This window comes from Octopus bimaculoides, chromosome 18 (assembly GCF_046866305.1).
Source record: "Octopus bimaculoides isolate indiv1 chromosome 18, ASM4686630v1, whole genome shotgun sequence".
Classification (NCBI taxonomy): Eukaryota; Metazoa; Mollusca; class Cephalopoda; order Octopoda; family Octopodidae; genus Octopus; species Octopus bimaculoides.
The window spans coordinates 45,885,754-45,913,246 of record NC_142945.1 but is presented as its reverse complement, the minus strand read 5'-3'; the positions used below and the strand labels follow the sequence as shown (position 1 = coordinate 45,913,246).

The following is a 27,493-nucleotide window of genomic DNA, read 5'->3' as shown; positions in this document are numbered from 1 at the left end:
ATTTACCCAAAAGGAAATATATTCAAGGCCACTTCTAAATGTTAGCAAAATAATTTAAGAAGAACATATTCTGTCTAATATATCAATACAAAATTATAAATAAAAGTAAAATAAAACATCTTTATATGCTTCAAACTCTACAAAATTCATGTTCACACTTCCATATAATGATGTAAATACTGGATTTCTTTTTAAATTTGTAGAAGAAAAATATAAATTGAAAGATGTATCTTGAACTAAGCTTCATTTCTTGGATGAGTAGAAAGGAAACTCTTGTGGTATTAAAAAAGATGGACTAAGAGTGTAAGGAAGTCAAGTAGGAGTATATCTGTTTGTATATATATATGAGTGTGAGTACAATAAAATAATAGCAACAGCAGCAACAATGAAAACTATCAACAAATATAAAACAAAGTACACCAGTATCAAAACAGAGAGAAGAAAAAAACAAAAAAAAACAAAAGTAAATCTATCAACATAGAAATAATATATTTATGAAATATATGAGGCTATTTAGCATGAAAGCTTTTCTAAATGTTTCCCGCTTGTATAAGTAGTGTCTCAGCTTTTAGCTTATCCATTGCACTATATTTATACGTGTTGAAAGGGACCAACATTTTTAGCTTGATGAATTCTTTAAAAGCTGTCTGCTTCATTATTTGACCCCTTTCAAATGAAATACACTTATACAATTGTTCTGTAGCTTTTCACCTAAGAATGTTCCAGAATTAGACATCTTTTCGATGATCAAAAGGTACTGATCTATTTACTTTTTCTAGTGACATTTTTTTCCATTATATAAAAGTATAGCTATTAATAAGATACATTGTAAGAATTGTCAGGATAGAAACTGCAAATCTTTGTTTATCAACAATACAAACGAGACATCAGTTTCAAGAGAAAACACATTCATTATCCTTAAACACTGTCATTAAACAATGAGTGTTGTCCATATTTCGATCACAATAATGTCTGTCACTTCTCTTCAGGCCTACAGTTAGATCTCCTGTAGTGGTCATAATAGTGGTTTTTTTTTTGCCTTTTTTTCTTTTGATTGCCAGAAAATGAACAGAACTACACTAAATCTATAATTAATAACCAATTTATAGTTATTTTGTCTTGATTGAAGTGGAAAAATGTGACTATTTGAATGCTTGGCGTTTCAAATATAATTAAGAATGTACTTTTTAGAAAGTAAAGTTAACTGACATCACAAAGTATTTAAATACAACTAGAAAGCCCTTCATGTCTAAATGAACCTTGGTTATATATTTAGTGTGACATTATGCATTAAACTATCTGGTGTGTTCATTAGCTTAATAAACCTGTCTTAATGAACATTTTACAAATACAACATTTAAACACAAATTTAGAAAGACGAAAATGTCTTCAAGTTTCAGCAATATAGCAGTATAGGTATGGAAAATGGATGCACAAGACAAATGATATGAAATTAACTTCAATAGAAAGGAACTTTAATAAAACATGGCAATCTCAGAAAAGAATCCTTGAAGACATTTCAGTCTTGGAGAATGTGAACACATGCCAAGTATACAATAAATTACTGGGTTCACAAATTGTAAAAAAAATAATTGAAATTATTTGTCTAATGAATTTGCAATAAACTAATTGAAAATAAAAATGCAGAAGAAGAGCAAAACAACAAGAGATAAAACTATAAAACACATCAACTGGCTTACGCATGTGCATGCATGCAAACACACACCCACATGCACATGCATACACACGCACACGTGTACACACAAACACGAGCATACACAAACTCTCACATAAAGATATATATATATATATATATATATATATATATATATATATATTGTAAGTCAGTAGTGCTAAGTTAATCCAGGCATTTATATTGAGAAGCACTTCCATGGACAGTAGTAAAAAGGAATATTCCTGGAGGAAATAGGTGTTTTGAATAAATGGAAAATCTCTAAGTTCAATTTCCATTGTATAGTATGATTATTAATTATATGTATACATTTATGCATGCGTGTAATTATATGCATGTAATTATATGGTGTCCCTCCTAAAAATGCAAACACCCATTGAATGGTTATAAAGTCGATGTTTATTAAAATACATAACATTTTGAAAATTTAAAAGAATCCACCAACAGAATTTATGAATGCCTGTTTTGAAACGGATGGGAAGTTCAGTTCAGGTAGTAATGATTATGTAAAATGATAGAATTGTATGCACAAAGAAGCATTTCAATTGGTATTTGTGTGCATTGTTATTCAGTGGTTGCCCTCAATTTGTTGACTGGTGCCCCTTTTGTGCCACAAAATTTATCTTTTAAGTAATTCCATAAAAGTTTTCTAATGGTTCAGTGAATGCAGGGTATATTCTACTGAATATCTTTGTGCAATTCATTTCTTTGGCAACCAGGCCCTTATGTTACTGTGGTAGTGCAGGGTACCTCATGTTGCTTGAAATAAAACTCTATGTCTTCAGAGTCTTCTTGAATGCTTGGCATTATAAGTTGTTGCAGAAAGTCTGAGTAAATATGAACAATCACTGTATCATGAAAAAGGAATGGTCCAACAAGTGGTTTTGAAGGTAAGCCCCACCATAGTGTAACTCCTGGAAAATTAAAATGATGCTCCTCTGCAATATGTGAATTCTCACATCCCTGACACGTGCAATTTCAGCAGTTAATTAAACAGCTTAATTGAAATGTAGTCTCATAATGGCACACTAACTTTGTTGGAAAATGTACAGATATATGTGTATGTATATATATATATATATACATGAGATTTTTCAAATTGACAATGTTAATATTCGAACAACTTCCGTTGTTTCCTGTGATCTCATGAAATCTCATTTTTTGGTATGTGTTGGGGATGCTTACCAACAACTATTTCACCATAAAGTAATAGCCTTGGAAGCCTGAGATTATCAAAATGGATGATATGATTTACGTACAGCATATGATACTGGATTAACTAAGCTTACATAGTGAGACAGCCTTCTGTATCAGGTGTAAGAGATTTTCCAGCTGATGTTTAATGCATGCTTTAGACTCTTCTGGTGAAATATTTTGAGTATTTTGATTTGTCGTTGATACAAGCCACCCAACACAGTTGTGGGATATGACAACATAAGCATCAAAGATGCAAAGCTTGATGGACAGTTTCAAAACCCTGTCTGACCCCTTTGTCCAATGTCCCAAGTTTCAGTGGGAGCCATATCAATCTTCAGGTTCATCTCAGAACCCATGAATCCATCTATGGAGGCAGTGCCGTTGAGATATGTCATGTCTTTGTCTCCACATGTGGGTTCTTTGGAACATAAGTAAATATCATCTTAGTTTTCTTCAGGTTTATTGTAAGTCCAAAAGCAGGAAAGATACTGAAGAAGAAGTTCATTATTTTCTGAATAATGTGTTCCAGTGAACAGGAACACCACATGAGTTATGAAGGTCTTCAACTAAACTTTGAAATGATTCAGGTTGGAGAGTTGATCTGATTTTCAATAACTGACAAAGATGCCTTCATCATAATCATGAGTAGTCATGGGTACATAGTATGTGGGGAATAAAGTCAGTGAAATTGTACCCCATTGTTTAACACCGTTGTCCACATGGATAAATGGCACCTGACTTTCTAAGGTTTCTCCACTGTACAATATTTTCTAGTCACTGAGACCAAGGGTTTTGTTTAGTCAATAAAAACTTGCTCTATTCATTAAAGATCATATCTGTGGAGAGTTTCTCAGATCTGAAATCATGTACAGTCAATGATAGAGCTTATGTATGTCTGAAGATGAATTTAATAATAGCTTAGTGAATGTATTATCAATAGTTACATACATATACATGCACACATGTACATACACAGACACACACACACATACATACACTCACAAGTATATGCATGAATACTAAGAAATTTGATTCCCATGTAGCTCTTTGATTTAGCCCCACTGCATGCCAGTGACACCTACTACAGCTCTGGGCCAACCAAAACCTTTTGAGTGGATTTGGTGTGAAGAAATTGAAAGAAATTCATCAAATATATATATATATATATATATATATATATATATATATATATATATACATGTGTGTGTGTGTGTCCCCTTGGTTTGACTGCACATGATATTGGTAAACAAGCAACACTTTTATACAAATGGTACCGTTTATTTCCAATTTTCCATGTCAGGTCAGTGGGGAATATTACCTTACATGGAAGAAACAGGTGATTGTTGGCAATAAGAAGAGAAGGGCATCTGGGCATAAAAAATCTGCCTCAATGAACTTTGTCTGCCCAAACAAGCATAAAAAGTAGATGTTAAAGTGATGATAAAAAACAACAATGCTGTATGTATGTTTGTATATATAAATATATATTTATATACACACATATATATATATACATACATATATGTACACATACATATTCACACACACACACACATGAAAAAATACAACTGTTAATGAGGCAAAAACCATGCATGATGCAGAATGTAATAAAAGAAAAAAATTATGAAACATAATTCTATATCCATGCAAAAGGCAAAATGTTCGAAGAAAGCTGCAGAGCAACATAGCAAAACAAATGTGTAATGCAAAGGTATAAAATACATATCAAACATTTGAAAAGATAATAAATAGTTTTTTTCGTTTTTTTTTTTCGATTTTATAATAATGATAATTTGAAAAAAAAATTTTTTTATCTTTTTTTCTTTTTTAAATAATTTTGTTGAAGATGAAAAAATTTCATGCAGGAAATAAAGTCAGTGTGACACTAAGCTTATGTTGTGTTGTATTGAGAGAAATGTTGTCAGTTGAAGATGCAGACATAAAAAGGGAATACGTGATTGAACTAACAGTAAAATAACTATTTGTTTTAATGAATAAATCAAACATACTTCAATGTTATAATAATGACAGATCAGTGAGATAGTAAAATGTTTTGTTGTTTTTTAAAAGTTATTTTATCATGAGAAAAACATTTTAAAAAATTTGTTTTCTATTCAAAGAAAAGAATGTCATGTCCGTATGAATAATTACAGATATGAAAATATTTTGGTGAAAAATCATTGTTTGAAGTTTGGTTAAGGATAGTTGTATAGTCCATTGATAATCAATTTTGTTTAAAATTAAATTGTTTCAATAATCTATTTAACAAATCATGTGTACTAACCATTTCACCTATAAGAATTTTGTAAATAACCTAAACAAAAAATTTAAGCCAAATAGGAATAAAGTTGTTAATTTAATTTGGAAAATTATTTTTCTATTTTTCTATTGATAAACAATATTCCTCTATAATTTGAGTCATCAAAATCTAATATCAATGGAACTGATAATTGGAAAAGGATTATTATTATTGTTTTTGCTAAACTTTATAAGACTGAACATTAAGGTTTGAAGTATTATAATGATAGCTGTTCTACAAGTTAAATATAGTAACATGGCATAGTTAAGAGAAATGTAAGTGTCTATTTAGGGAGAAATTATAGGATAAAGGAAGAGTCTAGAATATGTTGATCAAACAGAACTCAGGAATGATAGGAGAGAGATTGAAGATGATGAAGATTTTCTTGGAATTCAAATTTCTGAATTGATTTAACAGCTGTGACATCAAGTTTTCACATATCTTCCCAGTGCAATTTTTATAATGACCTGCAGAAGTATTGAGTTTATAGTGCCAGACCAACTAAAGGGAATGGTTTGTAAATGTTCATAAACCTGATGGACACAAACACAATATAATTCTTTGTTTTAACTCTTTATAGATGATTTTCTTTCCAAGATGTATTTAAGATGTATTAACGGCAGTTTTAAAAAATACATTGAAATAAATTCAGATTGGATTAAAATAAAATTTTAAACATTAGTTTCAAAAGTAATTTAATTGAAAATGATTAAAAGTTTTAACCAGAAAACTTAATCGTTGAAAAACCATGCAGATAGCTTTACAAGATTAAGGCAAACAAAATAGTTTTATCAATGTTGTTCTCTCACATTTGTTATTTGAAATTGTTAATGTTCACTGGAATCTCTTAAATGTTTAATTCTATTTGAATCAAGAGTAATAAGTTATTGAATGCGGTTTTTTTTTAATTTTCAAGATGATGGAGATGATGATGTAAGAAGTAAGTTCATATTCCCCTTTTTTGTTTGAGTTAGATAGATGTATATATAGAGAGAGATAGATAAAAATAAAAAGAATAAACTGAGCAGGGACAATCTCTAAACAACAGTAATGAGACAATGCAAAAAAAATAATACGTCACCATTGTACGACCAGCGATACTCTGAAACAATGAAAGTAAAAAAAAAAAAAAAATAGATGGAAAAATTAAGGAACAATATTCACTTGAGTTTAAAAGAATTTTAAGTAGTTTCAATATGGTTCCAGAAAGACAAAAGGAATCTTCTCTAATGTCAGTCCATCTAATAATAAGAATAGGAGAAAATGAAGAACAACTGAAGAAGAAAGAATGATGATGATGATGATGGATGATGGATGATGATGATGATGAAGTAAAACATGTATGATATAAGTTATAATTTTACCATCTAGTTTCTGGATTGAAAGAAAATCATATCCAAACCATAATATATTCATGGAAATCCATTCAAGTGAATGTGAGTGTGTGTGTATTACTAAACAAAACCAAAAACTATCCAAGAGTACAGTTAAGCCAAACATCCCACATTGTCTTGCTAACTCTACAGATAATAAGAAAACAATAAAATTGACCAACACTCAGATTCAATTTAATATTCAACGTTTAAATTTGTTATTATACAGCATAGACAAGTGTGAGGCATAAACAGAAGAAAATTTGGATTGTTTTCAGATTGTCCAGGGGAATCTGGGTTTGGAAAAGGTCACAAAGTTAGTCTACTATTACCAATTTTGTCAAAAGATAATTTATTTGTGATTGTTGTTTGATACATATGCTCCCTGGGTAACTATATCAAAAATGATTTAGTCTTCACTTTCTGGCAATGCCATCATGAGAATTCAAGCAAGAGCTTTTCTATTCATTAATAGAAAATGAACATATCTATGTTACTCTTTTGACAAATTTGACAATGGTCTGACCATTCTCTATGACCATGAAATAACTTTTTAAAAACATAGTTTGTTTTTAAAAATTTTAAATCTTTCTTTAATTATAATCACTAAATATAACATCAGTTTATGTATATTTCTGGCAGGAGAGAAAATACCATTTTTTTTCCCTAAGCAGTGTTACATTTTGTGATTCGGAATTATAGTTTTACTTGATTAATTAAAAAAAAAATTAGATGAAAATAAGCTAATTAAATAACTATGACCACTTGTATAGTGAAACTCCTTTTGTTTTGTTGATTGGTGTAAGGAAATAAAGCTATAACTACATATAATCAACATCACTCTAGCATTAAGAACAAACACTTCTTGTGTTAATTCTAGGTTGCTACAAGACAAAAAATATTGATTAAGCTACTAAAGACAATGGAACCTGGAGCTGACAACTTTCACACAACCAAAAGTACTCAACTTTAATTCAATAATTATAAATTAATTAACTTAGTCTTACAAATAAGCTAGTTATGAATTTGTAACATAGTTTACTACAATATTAAAAAATGTCTTTGAATCATATGTACTATTAAGTCTGTGAGATATAGAAATTTCACAGGCTAAACACTTTAATAATATTTAATTACATTAACCCTTTAGCATTCAGAATATTCTGTCAAATGTGAAGCTTATTTATTCACAATCTTGAATTAATCATGTATTATCTTGTAGCTACGTGGTTCCAATGATGTGATTTCTTTATTTTTAGAATGACATTGTAGCATAAGTGTGAGAGGTTAGATCTGGCCAGTTTGAACATAGAACAGGTAAAGTAGTTGGGCCAGATATGGCTGGTTTAAATGCTAAAGGGTTAAAGGCACAGTTTGTCAATGAGTAGAGTATTATAATTATTAGCTAAAGAAGGCAAATGGAATTATAATATCAAATTCTACATTAAGAATGTTCTAATGTTAGTGAAAATAACTATAATTATCATATACACAAGGCAACAAATTTATGGGGAGGAGTGAAGTCAACTCTAGTATATGACTGGTACTTTATCTTATTTCAGAAAGATAAAAAGTAAAGTTAACCTCTTTTTGAGTTTTGAACTCATAACGAATACCAGAAGGTATTTTATTTACTCTAATGATTCTGTCAATTCACTGCTCTTCTTCTTCTTAATAATAATAATAATAATACTGGCACCAGAAATCATTATTATTAATTTTATTAGAAGAATGGTTAAGTGCTTTAGAGAAATTGTTCTCAAGCAAAATGGTTACAACTGGCAGTGAAAGCCTTATAAAATTTGTGATCTTTGGAATTATTCAGAACGTAATCTATTTTAATTAACAATTTAGAATGTAATTAATTGTTTGTTTCATTGCTATACTATTTTGTAAAAACAACTTGATATCTAACAATCACTACATTTTTGAAATACACCCCCACCCCTCTCTCTCTGAAAGTATTTCTCATTAAAGATAATATCAGAGAAATGAAATGGATATTTTTAACTGGAACTAGTAACAAACTAAATGAGGAATGGAAGTGCAATTGGTTGATATATGATACCATCATCGTCATCATTTTACATTGTTTTCCCATGCTTTTATGGGTTGTATAGATCATGTCATGTGCATTATTTTTTGTAACTTTCTTATCCGGGTTTAGTCTCTGGAAATATATTTTCTTATGTCTTCTGTGATCTTTCTCTTCTGCAGTCAGATTGTTTCAGACATCTTTTTACTCAGTTGTCATCCTCCAAATGCATCTTTTGTCTGTATCAATTCAGTCTTCTTGCTCACAACACTTGATTTCTTTTTTAATCCAGATTTCCTTTCAGCTAATGTCAAAACACTCACACACACACACAAAGTTCTAAAATTTAAACTGAAACACAACAAAGGATAAAACAGAAAATTCCTATACATGTTGAAAAGTTGCTAATTCCTCATCAGTTACTGTCCAAAGGATCCTTACAATTTCATGCCTAACTGACAAAGAATTAGCAACATCCCATCATGTGTGTGAATTTTCTGTTTGTCCCTTTGTTGTGATTTTGCTTAAATTTTGGAACTTATTAAATGCAACACTACACACTTTTATTTTTTTTACCCATTCAGATAAAAATAAATATATATATATAGAACAGAAAGGGACGAATTTCAATTATCCCCACATGGTGAGATGTAGTATATATAAGAAATTAAAGAAGGAAAATGAACACACTTTACATAGTATTAATATATTTTAAAATATACTTTATATTGTGTTTGTCAACCAGTTTTACTTTCACTAATCATGACATTAAAATTATTTTAATTATGTATTTTCTTAAGAAAATTTTTTTCTTTAAGAAAATACGTAATTAAAATAATTTTAACGTCATGATTAGCTAAAGTGAAACCAGTCGACAAACAATATAAAATATATTAAAGAATATATCAAAACTATGTAAAGTGTGTGCATTTTCCTTCTTTAATTTTTTATAATATATATATATATATGTATGTATATATATATGCACATATGTATGTATGTATATATATAGATAGGTATTTCATAAAGTTTGCACATTTCAGTATATCTTTATGTCAAAAGGAAAAGGTGCTATACAAGTAAATATCTGTACATGTATCTGTGTGTAGTAGGTCACCATTAAGGTAGAATTTAACATTTTATGAGTGTGCAGATGCTGCCTTAATTGTGGAGCACTTAAGTGAGGGGATGGATTATTGTTAGAATACCTGACTTTTCATTTGATAAAGGTGGAATAATGGAAAAATAACCTTACACCTATATTGACACATAGAATAACACTTGGATAACATTATTTTCAATAAGGAACTGAGACTAAATGAAATTCTGATTGTTAAGGAAGTAAGAGGGTGTGGTAAAAGGGCCTTTCTATGTAAGAAAGGCTATTTTTCTTCGCTTCTAATAGACAGCATCATTATTTCAATATCTACTTTTTCATGCTTCCATGGGTCAGAGTTTATTGAGGCAGGATTTTCTACAGCTGAATGCCTTTCCTGTCACCAACCCTCAACTTTTTCCAATCAAAGTAACATTTTGAGAACATAGACCTTAATTTCAAAGAAGACAAGATGGATTGCTAAATCTGCTCAAATTCTAGCTCATGCTGCAGAGCATGAAATCATTTCCCCTGCTGGTAAAGTTATTTAAAGAAAATTTACATTTGAAATTACAACACTTTAACTCCTCCCACCCCTGACAAAAATCTAGTTGTTCATCAAATGCATAACCCTCTACTTAATCAAAATATATCTTATGATGTGAACTTTGTAAGATAAAGTCTTATTTCTACCTGTTTAATAAGCTTCATATGTCAGGTTACTTTTAAGACATTGAGTTATTTACCATTCAAAGTGTAGATATCAAATGATTAAATATGACATTTTAGTCCTATTCTTTTAATAAGTCTAATGAATAAAACGGTTGAATTAAATGACATGACCCAAATATTGTAATACAATATCTAAATCCTCTATATTGCAATCACCAAGCCACTCTTGTAAGTGAAATGATCAAAAAAAGTAAAGAGATTTTCGCAACTTTTGATTTAATGAATGAAACAGTTTCATATTTCTATTGTGATTATTCCTTGTAAATGCTATGTAAGAGAAACTAATGAAAATAAACTATCAATGAGCTTTAATGTTAACAAAGCTATACAGAATCTGTCAAGGATAAACAACAGAACAGAGACTACTAAATGTGGTGCTTGTTTTTCTATATTCTGATTTCCAGATGTGTGCATGTCTGTATATATATCCTCCTCCTCATCATCGTTTAACACCTGCTTTCCATGCTGGTATGGGCTGGATGGTTTGACTGAGGACAGGCAAGCCAGGAGGCTGCATCAGGCACCCATCTGATCTGGCAAGGTTTTGTGTGTCAGCTGCATAGTTTGAGGATGAATACAACATGTGGTTGCTTTAACTCTGGACAAACTGTAATGAGAACTTGGTGCTGACTTGAGGTGAATTGCATAGAACATAGAGCAGCGTTGAATGGTCATTCTACAAATGACTACAAATTTTTAAAAAATCGCTATACACAGATATTGTTTTGAGCTGAGTGGGGGTGCTAGATTCCCTTGCTTGAAAATATAAGGACACAGATTGTGTTGTATAGCCAGCTGGAGACGATGTCTCCTAGGGCTAAATTACAGCAACATTTGTCCTAAACCAGGACTGCCATGTTATGTTGGCAAATAATCTTTACTCCATTTTTTTCATTGTTTCTAATAAAACTGAGAAAAAAGCCATAAAGAACATCACCACATGACAACAATCTTGAGAGAGATTTGAGAAAAATATCACTGGCAGCTAACTAAAACCATTGTGTTATTATTCTTCTATATGTTATTATCCATTGCCTAATCATTACATCACAATCACTTATAATTGAATGAATCTTTGGTGGAATTATGTTTTTGAGCTGCACAAATTTTTTCCCTGCCTGGTGAAAGCTGCCACCTACTGCTTTGACCTAGGTAATTTAGCTTGGAAAATGATAGCTATTGCTCTTTGAAGGCTCCAGTGCTTTACAATGTCCTCATGTATCCATTATGTATTGCTACCATGGGAATTGTTATGCTCCTGCTGGCTTTCATATTTTAGCTGAATCCAGATTACTGTAAGGGAAGGCAAAGCTCTGTGGCAGCCTACGAAAATCATTATTTGTGCCTTTCTAAGGATCGCCTAATTGCTTTTACTTAAATGAAACATCAGTGAAAGAACTAACAGTGAACAGTACATATAAACTATTGTACTGTGTATGTGACTATGCATGTATTGCCCACTGCTTAAACACTGCTGTTGCATTTACTTGAAAGGATTATTGGCTAATCAGTGGCAGTAAATACCAAACAAATCAGATAGTTTTATTGTGTGTGTATTACCGCTGGCTGTTCTTTTACTCAAATGGATCACTAGTGGACTGCATTTTGCCACTACAGAAATCGTCATGTACACAGTGAATCACACTCTAGCCATGTGCAGACAACTATAAAATACGGTAAAGATTTGTGGTAGCTTATTAAAACCAGTGTGGGTTATTGGTGGACTGTGAGGAGAAACCTCATGTTGTGCAGGAGACCAAAGAGTTGTGTACTTCCTGCTGACACCTTGGGCATGGTAAGATGTTGATGGCTATCTGTTAATGTTTAAATCAATATAGACATCCACAGCATTCACTTAATGAGCAATTTTCAGTCTGCACAAGTTTCTGTACAATAAAACAGAGCCTGCTGCTTACCTGCTTTATTTTCGTGCTAATTCAACTTGAAAAAGCAGCAACTGCTTTTCTTTATAGGCTCCAATGCATAGCTTGTTGGTTCAACATGGAATTTACTACCAAATGCTGAGCCTGGTTCTTCATGTCATGACTTTTATTATACCACTAACACTGAAGTGAAGGTTCTCAAAACTTGGAAATATTGAAACATCTTTCTTGCAACTCTCCTGTTGTTTTTACCTATTTCCATTTGTTTTGTCAATGCAGTTAGTAACACCACACACACACACACACACACACGTACGTAACTTTAATATTCATGATGATAAGGCTTTAAACTGTTATGAAATTGTTGACTTTATTACTGTCTTTGCTCTAAGTCAATTTTCATAATTTTTAAAAAAAGTTCTGTAACTTTGTTTCTCACCAATCTTTATAGAACAAAAAAAAAAAATACTCTCTCAAATATTTTTACCGGATGATGCTAAACTAAAGTATATATATATGATAATGCTAAAATATAAGGAAATTATAGATTGAAAATTTTCCCAATATGCTCTTAAACAGTAATGCTTCTGTCAACATTGTTATTAATCTTACAAAGTGAGAAAGGAGAAAAAAAAGCTAAAAAACTAAAGGTTATGAGATAAGCTTGATTTGTAAATGAAAATTACAAAGTCAATATTGTTTTGTTTCTAATGTATATAATACATTTTTAACAACATCATGTTATTTTTATTTTATAAACCTCTGTTTACCTCTGAAGCTATGAAAAATGATTTATATTTATCTAATATAATGGTTTGATCTCATGTTTGTAATAGTATAGAGCAAACCTAATTTTTCTATAAACAAAACATAATATGAATCAATGTATTGAAGTGTGTCCTTACCGACAGTTCTGAAATAATATTATGTTGGAAGAGTTAAACCATGATAGAGAAAAACGAGTAAAAGGAAACTGTATTTTATATTTCTCAAATGGTCATTATTTTTACTCTAAAAGAAGAAGAAAATGTAAATACTAAAGCGAAAAAACCCCCCCAAAATACCACATTTTACTCAGCAACCAATCCTTTATCAGTGTTTTTAAAGGTCCTCAAAAAAAAAAAAAAAAGGTAAAAATTCAATTAACTAGTTTCATATGTGATCAGTGCAAAAGTTATTCAGCATGCACAAAACAAGGTAACGACTAGAAACAAAAGAAGCAGCATATTAGAATATGAAGCTTGGAAAGCATATTTATAGCAAGATGAATAAGGCAGAAATACAACATCCACAACGGATTTGAATGTTTGGTGAAAGATGTTTTCACTGAGTAATTATATCAGTTTTTAATCTACTGAAAATAGAGGAACATAGTCAGTCATGCATCAGAACTGATAGTTGGAAAAAAAAAAAAGAAAGAAAATGATTTTCTTCATACTTCAATTTTTTTATTTTTATAAAAAATATTTCATCTTATTAATAGAAGGGAAAATAACATGTAATACGCATTTCACATTTCATCTATGGCCATTAAATGGTGATTAGATGATTCTCAGGAGATTTCATATATACAATATTAAAATCTGACACATAGAAGGTTTATTTTTTTTGTATTTTTTTTTTTCGTTTTTGAGAAATATTACGAATGATATATTTGCTAACATCTCTTAGTCATCGTCAAAATTAAAAGTAAAAATATTTGATTTATTTTACTTGTAGAATTACCTTATTTCATTCAGGCTTACTGTTTTTCTTTATGTCCAACCTAAATTAAGTTTCGTTATAGCTGAGATGGTCAAACTTTCTAGACTTTGACAATATTTTATATTGAAACAAAAGAGCTGGTAATTAAATATATTAAAACTGTAGTCGTTAGTTTCAGAGAAAAGTAAAAATACATAAACTATAGAAATTGAAACATGACATTTATTATCATTTCAAATTATAAGTCCAATTTGTTTCTAAAACTCACGGTTTTATAAATTTAACAAATATATAAAATAATGAATGAGAAATTTTCACAATAAAAATTGAAGCCGTATTTGAAAAGCTTCATCAATGTTGTGATAAGCATTATAATTAAAAAAAAGTTGCAAAATAGTTCGTCTAATATAATATTCAAAAGTTATAGATTAAACAAAGCATTCATATATATTAAAGTATGTATGTATGCAGATATATGCACTTGTGTGTGTATGTATTTATAGAAAGATTGCTACAGCTACAAGCAGTGCATATAGAAAGATAGGATCCTAAAAAAAATGTACGAGAAATAGGAATCCATTGTATGTGCAGTTAGATAAAAAACAGTTGAGAAAAATATCGCTATGGTTGCTTCGTTAAAGCGACTGGCGTTACTGACAAAGAGAAACAGAGCTTGAAACACTCTATAGTTTGTTAATAATAATAACAATGATATATATATATATATATATATATATATATATTGAGAGAGAGAGAGAGAGAGATTAGTAGAATAATCTTACTCCCAACATTCACTGAATTAAGAGAACTAAAAGTCATACATGCCTCACATCATGATCATTGTATATTATCTTCATATTAACTGAAATATATACCATGAGAAGGTAAAAGTGAAGGATAAAGAGAAAAGCAGTGAAAGAAGAACCTTGTAAGTTGCATTATATCAAAGACACAGTGATGATAGACTTTTAATGATACATTCGTAATTAAATGCATAAATTGCAGAGGATAAAGCGTCTTTGCTTCTTATGAACCTTTACAACAACACCAAACCTTTGTGACAACAACATGGCAGTACTATTCAGATTTTAATAAATGAACATTTTTTTTTTTTGGTAACACGTGACGATATTTTGCACAATAGTTTTACTAAGTTAACAGAAAATATTAAAATCTTTGTCTCAGCTTACTGTTATTGAACAGAAAATAATATTATTAAAGACAAATGTGGCTTGATAAGACAAATTGGAGCTTTGAAGTTCTGTATTTTCAAGTAATTATTATAATTAGAGGAAGGAATATGGCAGCAGACTAAATATTTTTCTATATTTAGACTAATCCTTCTCGACTTCTGTGATGAACTAGTGTCAAATTCAGTGGGGAGTCTTACATCCTCAGTTCACTAAACACCATGACAGTCCAGATATACTTCAGTCTCATGAGCATTTTATAGATTTTGAGGATACAATAAATAGCTGTAATATCTTGGAGTTGATTATAATATCTGTTGCTAACATAACTTTACTTTGGATCCATTCAAAATGAATAGAAATAACTATAAAGAATTGGTGTTGGGACCAAGTGTAGAGTGTAAGACACTGTGTTTTACTCTTCTTCTGTGACTGAGTCTGAGAAATAAGGGTATCGCTTGAAACCTTTTTCACAAGTGACTAGTGGCAGTAAATTACCTTCGGAAGGGAGGCCTGACCTGGATGCATGAACAGAGTGTACTCTGTTAAGAGCAACTATAGACCAGCTTGCAGTATTAAACCAGGCAACAAATTAAGTCTACAGCCTCATAGCAAAAACAATCCAGAAGACGCTCTACACAATTTTCTTTTATTGACCTGAGGTTAAGATAGAAGACACTTGCTCAATGTTTCACACTGTGCAATCAAAAGTAAAACCACATAGTTATGATGTAAATCTCTTAAAACATGTTGATAAACCTGCATCCACTCTAAATAGTATCTAATATTTCTGTGTTGAAATTTTACATGATCCAGTTTTTATTTTTCATTTCCTAACAAATACTAGATTTAACTTAATAGATTATAGGTATTATACATAACAAAGAAATTACTGCTGAAAAAAAAAAAAAAGCTCATGAATACAAGTGGTTTTTCAGACACCTTGCCTGTGGCCACATATTTGACATCTGTCAGTTATTATACACTAGAAAACAGTACATCACACTACTTAGTTAGCATTAATTTTGACTCAAAGTCACAAATACAATTATTAATCTTGTTGCTGATCTATATTTGAGTAGCCTGACAATGGACATTTCAAAAATTTAATTGTCATTACAGACAATCTGATCTAACACTTTTATTCTCTACTTAAAAGTCAATGATTTGTGAATTTCCAATATATTGAATTTAGTTTTGTTTCTTCTTTCTCTCATTTCTAGAGTGCTTCTTGTCCTTCATTTATTGTATTCTTCAACTATTGATGACGATGTACTTACACCACGTTATATATTGACATTACTGCCACTGCTAACATTCTATAGATTATTTACTCAGTCAACATGGTTTCAAATAACAGTGAAGAGAAACATCCTTTTTGTAAACTTTAGCACAGCCTCTGTTCCACATTTCTGCTTCATTTCTTTAACCATCCTGCCACCACTTTTTCTTATCCTCTATTTATAGTTATTGTAGTTCTCCCTTAACCTGGTCATGTTCCTGATATACTGAGAATTCCAGACATAACACTCAGTTAAAATTCCTGATATAGCAAGACTTAATAACACGCATAAGTGAATATGGAGTCAGTTATTCAAGAATAAAACTGTTTACACATGTCTGCAAAGTGACTTTATTTGAAGTGTTGTTTTGAATAATCTTTTAAAATGTTTAGATCATTATAAAGCTCACTGCACTTAAACAATTTCATAGAGAAAAGGTACTGCAAATTTTAGAAGATTACTGAAGATTAAGAGGAATTGGACCAAACATATAGAAATGATGATTTGATTTTGGTTGAATATGAAAGATCTCAAATGGAAAGTGCAAAAGATGTACCTCAAGTGTGTAGGGTGAGAAGCCTGTGTATGTTTGTACAATCAAGATTATTTTAAAGCATACTCTTCTTAGTTCAAATTTTAGCTTAGAAAAATGCTTTCAATCTTTATTTGAAGAAATGGTTTTGACAGTGCAAAAACAAGTCTAGTTTTTGTAAAATATATATATTTAGAAGATACAACAGTTAAGAGAAAGCTATCTTTAATTTACTTTAAAATATAAGGAAGTACAATGTTACCTATGTTCCAGATGTTCTTATCTCTGCAAACATGATGTAAATGACTCGTTGCAGTATTTCATTTCTAAAAATGAACACCGCATTTTACAAGCTGTTGTAAATTAGTTGTATGTCTGTCTTTTAGCATGTAGTTATTCAGTCTAATCTCATTTGCTGATTCATTGAGTGTAGCATCAACGAGGAATGATTAATATGCCTGACTGTTGCTTCAAAACATAACTTCAAGTTCACTCCTCTCAATGTATCAGAAACAGAAAATTAAATACCTCACAGAATTAGTCCATAAATTAGTAAAGCCTTGTTGCACAGTTAAAAAAAGTTAAAAACACAAAACAAATGACATTTGAAGACTATTAAGAAATATAAAACATATAGCTGTAATTATAAAAAAAAATTACGCTAGTACTACTGTAAATTCTGCAATATGGTTTCAATTCTGGATTGAAGCTATTCTATTTCATTTATGCGGTCATTGGAAGGTTATGAACATTGCATTGTTTAATCTTTCTTCACTCAACCTGCTGAGGCATATGTTCTTTGTGACATATCAAAAGAAGCCTATAGTTTCACACTGGCTCTATGAATTGCTGTGTATAATTCAATGCTAGAATCTTCAGTTCATCATCTTGGGATATTATAATCATTGGAAATGAGGATTGGTTAATACTTCACTTACTAAAAATATAATGCAATGAGACCTAGTATTGAACCTCAAATATTTAGTTACCAGATTTGTACCATGCTGAGATCATGCTCTTGTCAAGCAGTCTGTTCTGATTGTCAGCCAATCAGCATGCAGCAATATCATGCCATGTCATGAACCTAATCAAAAGGCTTTGACCACTTCTTGCATTTTTCTTAGTATTTAGGTGAAAGCCTGCCAAGAACAATCACAGAGCTTTAAGAGCTACTTGAGAACACACAGTCCCACCTCTCTCTACAAGCAAGGCTGCATAAAAAGCATTCAGTACACTTTGTAAAGTGGTCTGTGTTAGGAAGGGCATCTAACCATAGAAACCATGCTAAAACAAACATGGAGCCTGAGCAGCCTTTCAGCTGGTCAACTTCTGTCAAGCGGTTCAACTCATGCCAGCATAGAAAATGGATGTTAAATAATGATGATGATGATGATTAGTATAAAGGACTTCTTGTATGACAAACCAACACTTCTTTGCTCCTTCAGCCTGACTTAATCATTGCTATGTATATTTGTCACGCTGAAGCACAATTTCTAACTGCCTAAGTCTCTACCAGCAATCATTAGAAATTTATATACACCCATGTTGTCACAGATCCAAAACAGTAACTAAAAACAACACACCAGAGAAACTGTGATATGGGTGACAATATGCCATACCAGTGTGACAAAAGTATTTTGTTGGGTCCTTTTAGTTTCTGAGTTCAGAATTCTCCCCTGGTTGTTTATGTAAATGGCACCAGTAATTAACACTGCCCTTTCCAAAACAAAATGGTTGGGGTGGAGTAGGTGCTTAGTGAAAAGAAATCAGTGAATGACACTATTTTCTTCAATTTCAGTTCCCTGATAAGCTGGTTGCAGCCAACATATTCAATAATACCCAATCTTGTTTTCTGTAATGACTTAAGAGATAAAATATTTTGAAAATAATCTTAAAGCAATGCTATTTCTAAAAGATTACTGTCAAGTAATTAATATAAATCTCAAGACAATAATTATTTGAAAGGAAAAGAAGAATCAAACCAACAGTTTTGCATGGAATTGTATAAATCAAAGTAAGTGATCAATTGCTTCCAATGTTGACCACTTCACTATGGAACAAAACATTTTCTAACCCTCTACTCATAGCATGTAATTTATTATGACATCAACAAAAACTATCACCACCAACAATTATAATATTTGCTTCAAGAGAATGAAAGCTTGTAGCTTGCTTAATTAACACTGCTTTAACTTGCTGAATGCAGCTGTTTGATTTATTTTAAACAAATAATTGATTATGAATATTTGATGGGAGAAATTGTTTACAGATAATCTTTAGCTATTTATTAATGCTAGTGACGTTAACTTTAACTAGGGCTGCGTGTTTGCAGAGAACAATAAAGTGGACAGAGACATTTAAAGATAGAAATGGCGATGGCAAATCAGAATCTGAGGAAATTAGTAGCAGTGTGTTATAGAAAATATCATTTACAAGAACTTATATATGCTTAATACCTCTATAAACGTTTTCAGATTTGTTATGGACGTGAAGAGCTTTTTTCAAAACATCAATAATATTATCTCTCCACTGTATAAGGATTTACCAAAATTCATAAACTTTCTTAATAGAAATTGCTTCTCACTTTCTACCAAAATATTTTATGATACATGAGTGAATGTGGGTAAACGAGTCTCATTTAGGGATTCTTGTGTAGGCTATTGAAGACAAAAATAGGTTAGATGGTGATTGATGTGGGTTACATAAGACAGAGATTAATGTTGGATGCCTGTCTTGTTACCAGATACTTTACAAAATATACTGGATGTGTTTTAACATGGCACCGATACTTGTAAAGTTGTCATGTCTTTGTCATGACTAAAAAATTTTCTTGACTCTACATTATCCTCACGTTATCAATCACATTATAGAGACTATTGAGTGCATTTAATCCAGGCATCAGCGTAAGAGAGGTTGTCATGTTCTTCATTGGAACAAAGGGACCTCTTATTTCTATGTTGTCTTCTTTCATTTCTCAGCCACTTTACAGAATATGTTGGGTGCATTTTATTATAGTGCCAGAACTAGTGAGATTGCTTTGTATCCTATGAGACTAAAGAGTCATCACACTATTTCATATGTTGTTATGCTCAAGATAATATGTTCGATAAGAGGAATAGAATAGGGGGAGATGACAGGAAGAATGAGGATAGTTGGGTGATAGTTGCAAGAAAATAATGGTAGAAGCAGAGGAATTGAAAGAAGAGAACAGTAGAGGGCAAGAGAGAGCAATGGGGAGTGTCAGAAGTGACCCATGATAAGAAGTGAGAGGGAGTGATGAGTGACAGGCAGTACAGGTAGAATAATGGTAGAGATATGAACGATAGGAATATAAAAGGATCTCAGAAATGGGGGAGGGAGCAAGTTTAGACCTGACTGGAACATATTGGGCAAAAAACCCAAATGTGTGCATCAGCTGTGTGTGTGTGTGTGTGTTCTCTTAATGATTACTTTTTGTGAAATTACAAAAACAAATGAAGAATCCCTCAATGTCTTTTTAGAAAAGCACATATTTATTAACCTTAACAAACAAAAGGTTAACAGCAACTTCAAAGTTTCAGCTTATTAGCCATCATCCACCTGATGGCAGCTAGTAGCCTTTTCCCTGTAAAACTTCACACACACACACACACTATGTATATGTGTGTGTGTGTATATATATATATATATATATACCTCCCTCCTACCATTCTAAACTTTGGTTTTGTCATGCTCTGGTACTTATATATATATATATATATATATATATATGTGTGTATATATATATATATATATATATATGTGTGTGTGTATATATATATATATATATATATACCCATGTGAAGCATGGGAGTTGGACATTAAACAATGATGATATATATATATATATATATATATATATATATATAATGCATCCCTCTCATTGAGGAAATGTTGGATCCCTGAAAATCTCACTGTAATGTGCATTCCTGCAAAATTAAACCAATTTCCCCATTGACTTTCATATTATATGGAAGTCAAAGAGAATGTATTCCACATTATAGAACTTGATGTTATTGCAAGATTTTTATGAATGCAATGCTTGTGCGTGTGATTGTCTGAAAGAGAGAGAGAGAGAGAGAGAGAGAGAGGACAGAGACAAAGAGAGAGAGAGAGAAAGAATGAGTAGAAATATAAAAATATTTATGGATTGTGGTTACTTGAGAATTGAAATAAATGTCTAGAGACTCAGTTTTGATTCCTGTTCAACACCATATAAGAAATCCATGAATGTCATACACTCCCATTTTGTCTCACTTGCATATGCATGAGAGAGAAATCAATATAATTGGTAGTCCTAGCAGACTGCTGTGAGTGGCAGATGATAGGGTTGTCGTCTGTCCTGTGTAAGAAAGTTTCTATTGACAGCATGAAAGCGTAAAAGAATTGTTCTTAATGACATTTGTATATGTGTGATGTTTTGGTTTAATAATGATTATTTGTTAGTTGAAGAGACTGAAGTGGTGGGGAGGAGTCACAATTCAGCAACTTTGTGTGATGATAATAAAGTAATCATGTTGGATTGATACAGTGGAAGGGTAAATACAATTTGTGAATTCAAAGGAAAGTTTGAAGGGAAGTAAGGAATGTTATAGTGTAGTAAAAATTCAGAACCTATAAATAGATGAAGAAAGGAACCAGTAATAAGTTTTATGATTAGAGAAGTTCCGAAAACAGATGGACAATGTAACTGAGATGATGATGATGATGATGATGATGATGATGATAATAACAATAATAACAATAATAATAATAATAATAATAATAATAATAATAATAATAATAATAATAATAAGCAGGGTGAGTTTACCAATCCAGAAGAATATTCTTCTCAGTTAAGTTTAGAATACTGATATGTAAGGAGTTTTACTATTCAAAATTATGTTTTCCAAATGAATTTACTATCATGAGGGCACCTGCTAAAAAATTACTTTTTGAGTTCACAAAGGTACCCAGATCATGTGAATATTTTAGGATTATTCTCTTCTCAGCTAAGCAGAGTTTATATATATATATATATATAAAAGGCAGACTGTATGACGCATGCGTACGAACAGCCATGCTACATGGCAGTGAAACATGGGCTGTAACTGCTGAGGACATACGTAAGCTCGCAAGGAATGAAGCCAGTATGCTCCGTTGGATGTGTAATGTCAATGTGAATACCCGTCAGAGTGTAAGTATCTTGAGAGAAAAGCTGAACATTAGAAGCATCAGTTGTGGCGTGCAAGAGAGACGATTGCGCTGGTATGGACATGTGGTGAGAATGGATGAGGATAGCTGCGTGAAAAAGTGCCACACCCTAACAGTTGAGGGAACCCGTGGAAGAGGTAGGCCCAGGAAGACCTGGGCTGAGGTGGTGAGGCAAGACCTTCGTACATTGGGCCTCACCGAGGCGATGACTACTGACTGAGACCTTTGGAAATGTGCTGTGCGTGAGAAGACCCGGCAAGCCAAGTAAGATCGTTGCCAGTGCCCCTGGACTGGTTCTTGTGCGGGTGGCACATGAGATGCACCATTTTGAGCGTGGCCGTTGCCAGTACCGCCTGACTGGCTCCCATAGGATTTTCGAGCGAGATCATTGCCAGTGCCCCTGGACTGGCTTGTGCGGGTGGCACATAAAAGACACCATTTCGAGCGTGGCCGTTTTCGTGTGGGTAACACATAAAAGCACCCACTACACTCTCTGAGTGGTTGGCGTTAGGAAGGGCATCCAGCTGTAGAAACTCTGCCAAATCAGACTGGAGCCTGGTGTTGCCATCTGGTTTCACCAGTCCTCAGTCAAATCGTCCAACCCATGCTAGCATGGAAAGCGGACGTTAAACGATGATGATGATATATACATACATACATATATCTTTTAAGCTTGTACATGGGAAACATTTTGAATATGCAAATAAGACTCCTATACTCTTATGCTGGCCACAGTCTAATGATGCTGGCTGGTGAACCAGTTTTCCAGGGTTGCCTCAAGCTGTACTGATATAATGTAGGATAAATATAATAAAAATAACAATAATCCTTGGATGGAGCTGGCTAGCTTAATATCTGAATCAATTTAAAGATTGCTAGCTTAATATCTGAATCAATTTAAAGATTGCTTATATTAACGTAGATGTATAAATAATTTACTTATTATAAGATATAATAAAATAAATTATCTATGCTTGTTTTAAGTTGCAAAACAATTGTTGTTACATAAGAATTTCTAATGGTTAAATAAATTTTATCATGCTATATTTCTCAAATTATTGATCACTTCCCTCCCATCTAAGTCATGCTAACATGATAAAACAAATTTAAGCAAACAATCTTTTAAGTTAGGTTCTGAATACCATACTAATAATGATAAAATGAAGTAGGTAATTTACAAAATCTTTCCAAATTTTTGATTGTTTTTCAAAATAAATTGAAATGACATTTCATTAAAACTATACTAAGGTGCCTGAACAGGGTCAAAGTAAGTAAAACTCTAAACAGTTTGTTCATGTGCTATTTGTTATTCTCATTCTAAGAGAGACTTGAAAAGTTCTAATGCTGAGAACATTAGAAACAATTGCAAAACTTTAAACTTATTGGCATCAACTTATATGGTGAAGGGTCTTCTTTCATACAAACACAAACACAAAAAAGGTCTTTCATCAATAATATCATGCTAAATCTAAAATGTCAGCGAAAAGAAGCTCTCTAGAACAAAAAAACAAAAAGCAACGAAAAAGTGTACTGTGGTAAAAATGATATGAACTTCTGCTAAGAATCTACAGATCAAACATTAACTGATCTAGTTATCTCATAGAGCTTCTAAAGTAAGAATTAGTCTTGAAGTCACATAACCACTATTAATGAAAGCATGATACACATTATATGGATCAGCAGTTCGTAGGGTCAAGATTGAAAGAAGATGAAAGATGATTCAACATCAAGTGAGTTGATGAAGTAAAGTTCAAAACACATGTGTACATGTTTATATTTATATATTTATATATATATATATATATATATATATATATATATATAGGTATAGCTGTGTGGTCAGAATTTTGCTTCCCAACCACATGGTTCCAGGTTCAATCCCACTGCATGGTATTTTGGTTAAATGTCTTCCACTATGGCATGCAATTAGGCTGACCAAAGTTTTGTAAGTGGATTTGGTAGATGGAAACTGAAAGAAGCCTTTCAAGACTGTGTGTGTGTGTGTGTATTTCCTTAATTCCCAGAAACATTTCTGGTTCTATAGGAAAATATTACAAGTGAAGATTGGCAACAGGAAAGAAATTCAGCTGAACCCAGGACCATGTGGTTGGGAAGCAAGCTTCTTACTACACAGCTACTCCTGCACCTATTTATCTATTTATTTTTTAAAGTCCATTGGAAGAACTGGATTCTTCACTGAGCTCTCCTTGCCAAATACAACATGGTATCACTTTTGCACTCACCCTGTTTACTAGATTCAGCACCTGTAGGCTTCCATCCCCTCCCTAAGATGAAAATGCAGCTGAAAGGTCACTTTTTTAACACTGTTATTGAGATCCAGAACGAATCACAGAAGGTCCTCAGCTCACTGAGGAATTCCAAAAGTGGCAGGAATGCTCCACAATGTGACCATTTCAAAGGAGATGTTGTTAAAACTTAGATAAATAAGTTATTTTTTATTAAACATGACTAGTTTAGGAACTTTTTGATACCACCTGGTATTTGATTTGCAATGATGAGGTCCTAGGTTCAATCTCACCGTATGGGATCTTGAGCAAATGTCATTTTCTATAGCTTTGGGTTGACCCATGACTGGAGAGTGAAATGTGTAGATGGAAACTGCATAGAAGCTGTTCAGATGCATTGTATCTGTAATTCAAAGATATTAAGGCTTGTCACACACACACTGTCATGCTGATTCTGCCTGAGAATTACGTTAAGGGTATATGTAGCTATGAAGTACTCAGCCACTCACTAATTCCTTGAGCAAATAATTCAATTATTCTAACAATTGAATCCTATATGTGTACTTGTGTGTGTATGGGGTGGGGTGCATGTGAATGTATGTGTATGTACATGTAAGTTTGTATATGTATGTGTTTGTTTGTATGTGTATGTATATATATGTACATATATATAGTTATATATATATACATATATATAGTTATATATATATACATATATATAAATATATATATTTTCTTTGTTTCATTCATTTGACTGCGGCAATATGTATGTATTATATATATATATATACGCGTGTGTGTGTATGTGAGAGAGAGAGAGAGTCATTCATCTATAAAACTGCATTGCTGAGGAAGAATATATTTTAGTTATAAATAATACATTGGTTTGAAATTCATTACTTTTGAGCTTTCACTACACTATCAGAACAAACTGTGTAATATAAAGTTTATACATATATATATACATACATATACATATAACTTTATGCCAACAAAATATACATATGTCGTATACAGTATTATCTTTCTCATTTTCTCTCTTTCTCTCTCTCTCACACACACACACATACATACACAAAAGTAGTTATGAGCAACTAGACTGGAAACATTAATTGGATGAAGAGACTGGAATGACAGCCATAAATATTTGTGCAATACCATCAGAGGCAGCAATTAGATAGATGAAAGCTGAAAACACCACAACATCCTCTTCTATTATAGGAGAAATGCTAAAATGTTTGGCTATCAGGAATAGAATTAGTGAGGCACCTAACAAAATGTATTAGCATTACATAGGTAGATGACTGTTCGACAAGATTCACTCACTACAGACATATAGTTACTTTTATTTGTATTTTGTTTAGTTCAGAAATATTTGATGGAGTGGCCTTTGGTGGAACAACTACTTTTTAATATTAGACATTTTCCTTATTCATTACAACTCAAGACGAAAACAGATGTGGAACTTATCATTCAGATAATCTGAACCAGGGTAGAGTGGGGACCATATGACATACCAAATATTTCAACCGAACTAACATTGTGCGCTTCTCTTTCTACATAAACACACACAGAGGCACAAACATACCAGTGGTGGTTGTTGTGTTGCATGTGCTGTTTCACTCAATGCCACCAAAATTCAATCAGGCGTATTAATGAGCAAGGTTAATATTATAATGACCTTACCATTTTCGAAGTGGAGGCGCAATGGCCCAGTGGTTAGGGCAGCAGACTCGCGGTCATAGGATCGTGGTTTCGATTCCCAGACCGGGCGTTGTGAGTGTTTATTGAGTGAAAACACCTAAAGCTCCACGAGTCTCCAGCAGGGGATGGTAGCGAACCCTGCTGTACACTTTCACCACAACTTTCTCTCACTCTTTCTTCCTGTTTCTGTTGTGCCTGTAATTCAAAGGGTCAGCCTTGTCACACTGTGTCACGCTGAATATTCCCAAGAACTACATTAAGGGTACACGTGTCTGTGGAGTGCTCAGCCACTTGCACATTAATTTCACGAGCAGGCTGTTCCGTTGATCGAATCAACTGGAACCCTCGACGTCATAAGCGACGGAGTGCCAACACCATTTTCGATGGATGTGCAGTGCACACCTAGCACACCTGGAATATACACCCCCGATACATATACATATTTGCAGTATGGCCAAATGGTTAAGGAGCTTACTTTGCAACTATTTGGGTCTGGGTTCTGTCCCATGCCAGGATACCTTAGACAAATGTCATCTGGATAACTTTAGCTTGCCCACTAACTTGTGTGTGAAATTGGGTAGATCAGCAGTTCTTGACCATTTTTTTACTCATGGCCCCTTTTGATTTTTCCCTAAGGTAGACCTCTCTACCATTGCCATTTGACATTTAAAAAGTTGTTTTATAGATACTTCTTCCAAAATTCCTATTTTGATTTTCACACATGCATTTGTGTAAGTTTGCAATTGCACTCACTGAGGGAACATGATTCAGTGTCCGGAAACATGTTGAACTGTATAAAACGTTAGAGAAAGAAACCTAGTTGTTTCGTTGCAATAAATACATATATAAAGCAAAATTTGTCAGGGGCCCTTAAAATACTACTCTGGAATTCAGATTATTCTATTAAGTATACTGCTCATTTATTAACATCGATTTGAATTAATCAGGCATTATCTTGTAGCTTTGAGATTTCAATGAAGTGATTGTTTATGTTTTGAATGACATTGTGAGGTAAATGTGAGAGGCTGGTTTGAATATAAAACAGGTAGAATACTTGGACCAGATATGGCTGGTTTAAATACTAAAGAGTTAAAGTTATTGTAAATTTTAAAGGAAAAAAAAATTCACACACTACGCACACATCTATAGATTGCATGAACACTTGCATACACAGAACTATAACTTACACAGTGAGAATGCACAGAAACTATTGAACCTAAAGGTATTTTTTCTAATTTCCTCTTTTATATTCTTTATCCGGATGAATGCGGCAGGTAGTAAGGCACAGTCAATAATTTTATCTTCCAGTATTAAT

At 32.3% G+C, this 27,493-nt stretch overlaps 1 protein-coding gene across 25 annotated transcripts in view; it reads right to left on the bottom strand.

The window, feature by feature from the left end:
• The window catches only part of LOC106874003 (Kv channel-interacting protein 4), a 484,491-nt gene that overhangs the window by 30,386 nt on the left and 426,612 nt on the right, over positions 1 to 27,493 (bottom strand). For 15 of the 25 annotated variants that reach the window (XM_052974223.2, XM_089366104.1, XM_052974218.2 and 12 more), the window contains one exon: positions 6,271 to 6,291. The exons of the other annotated variants lie outside the window; for them this stretch is intronic. In XM_052974223.2, coding sequence (XP_052830183.1) covers positions 6,271 to 6,291 — 21 coding nt within the window. The remainder of the gene's footprint in view (positions 1 to 6,270; positions 6,292 to 27,493) is intronic. 25 annotated transcript variants of the gene reach the window in all.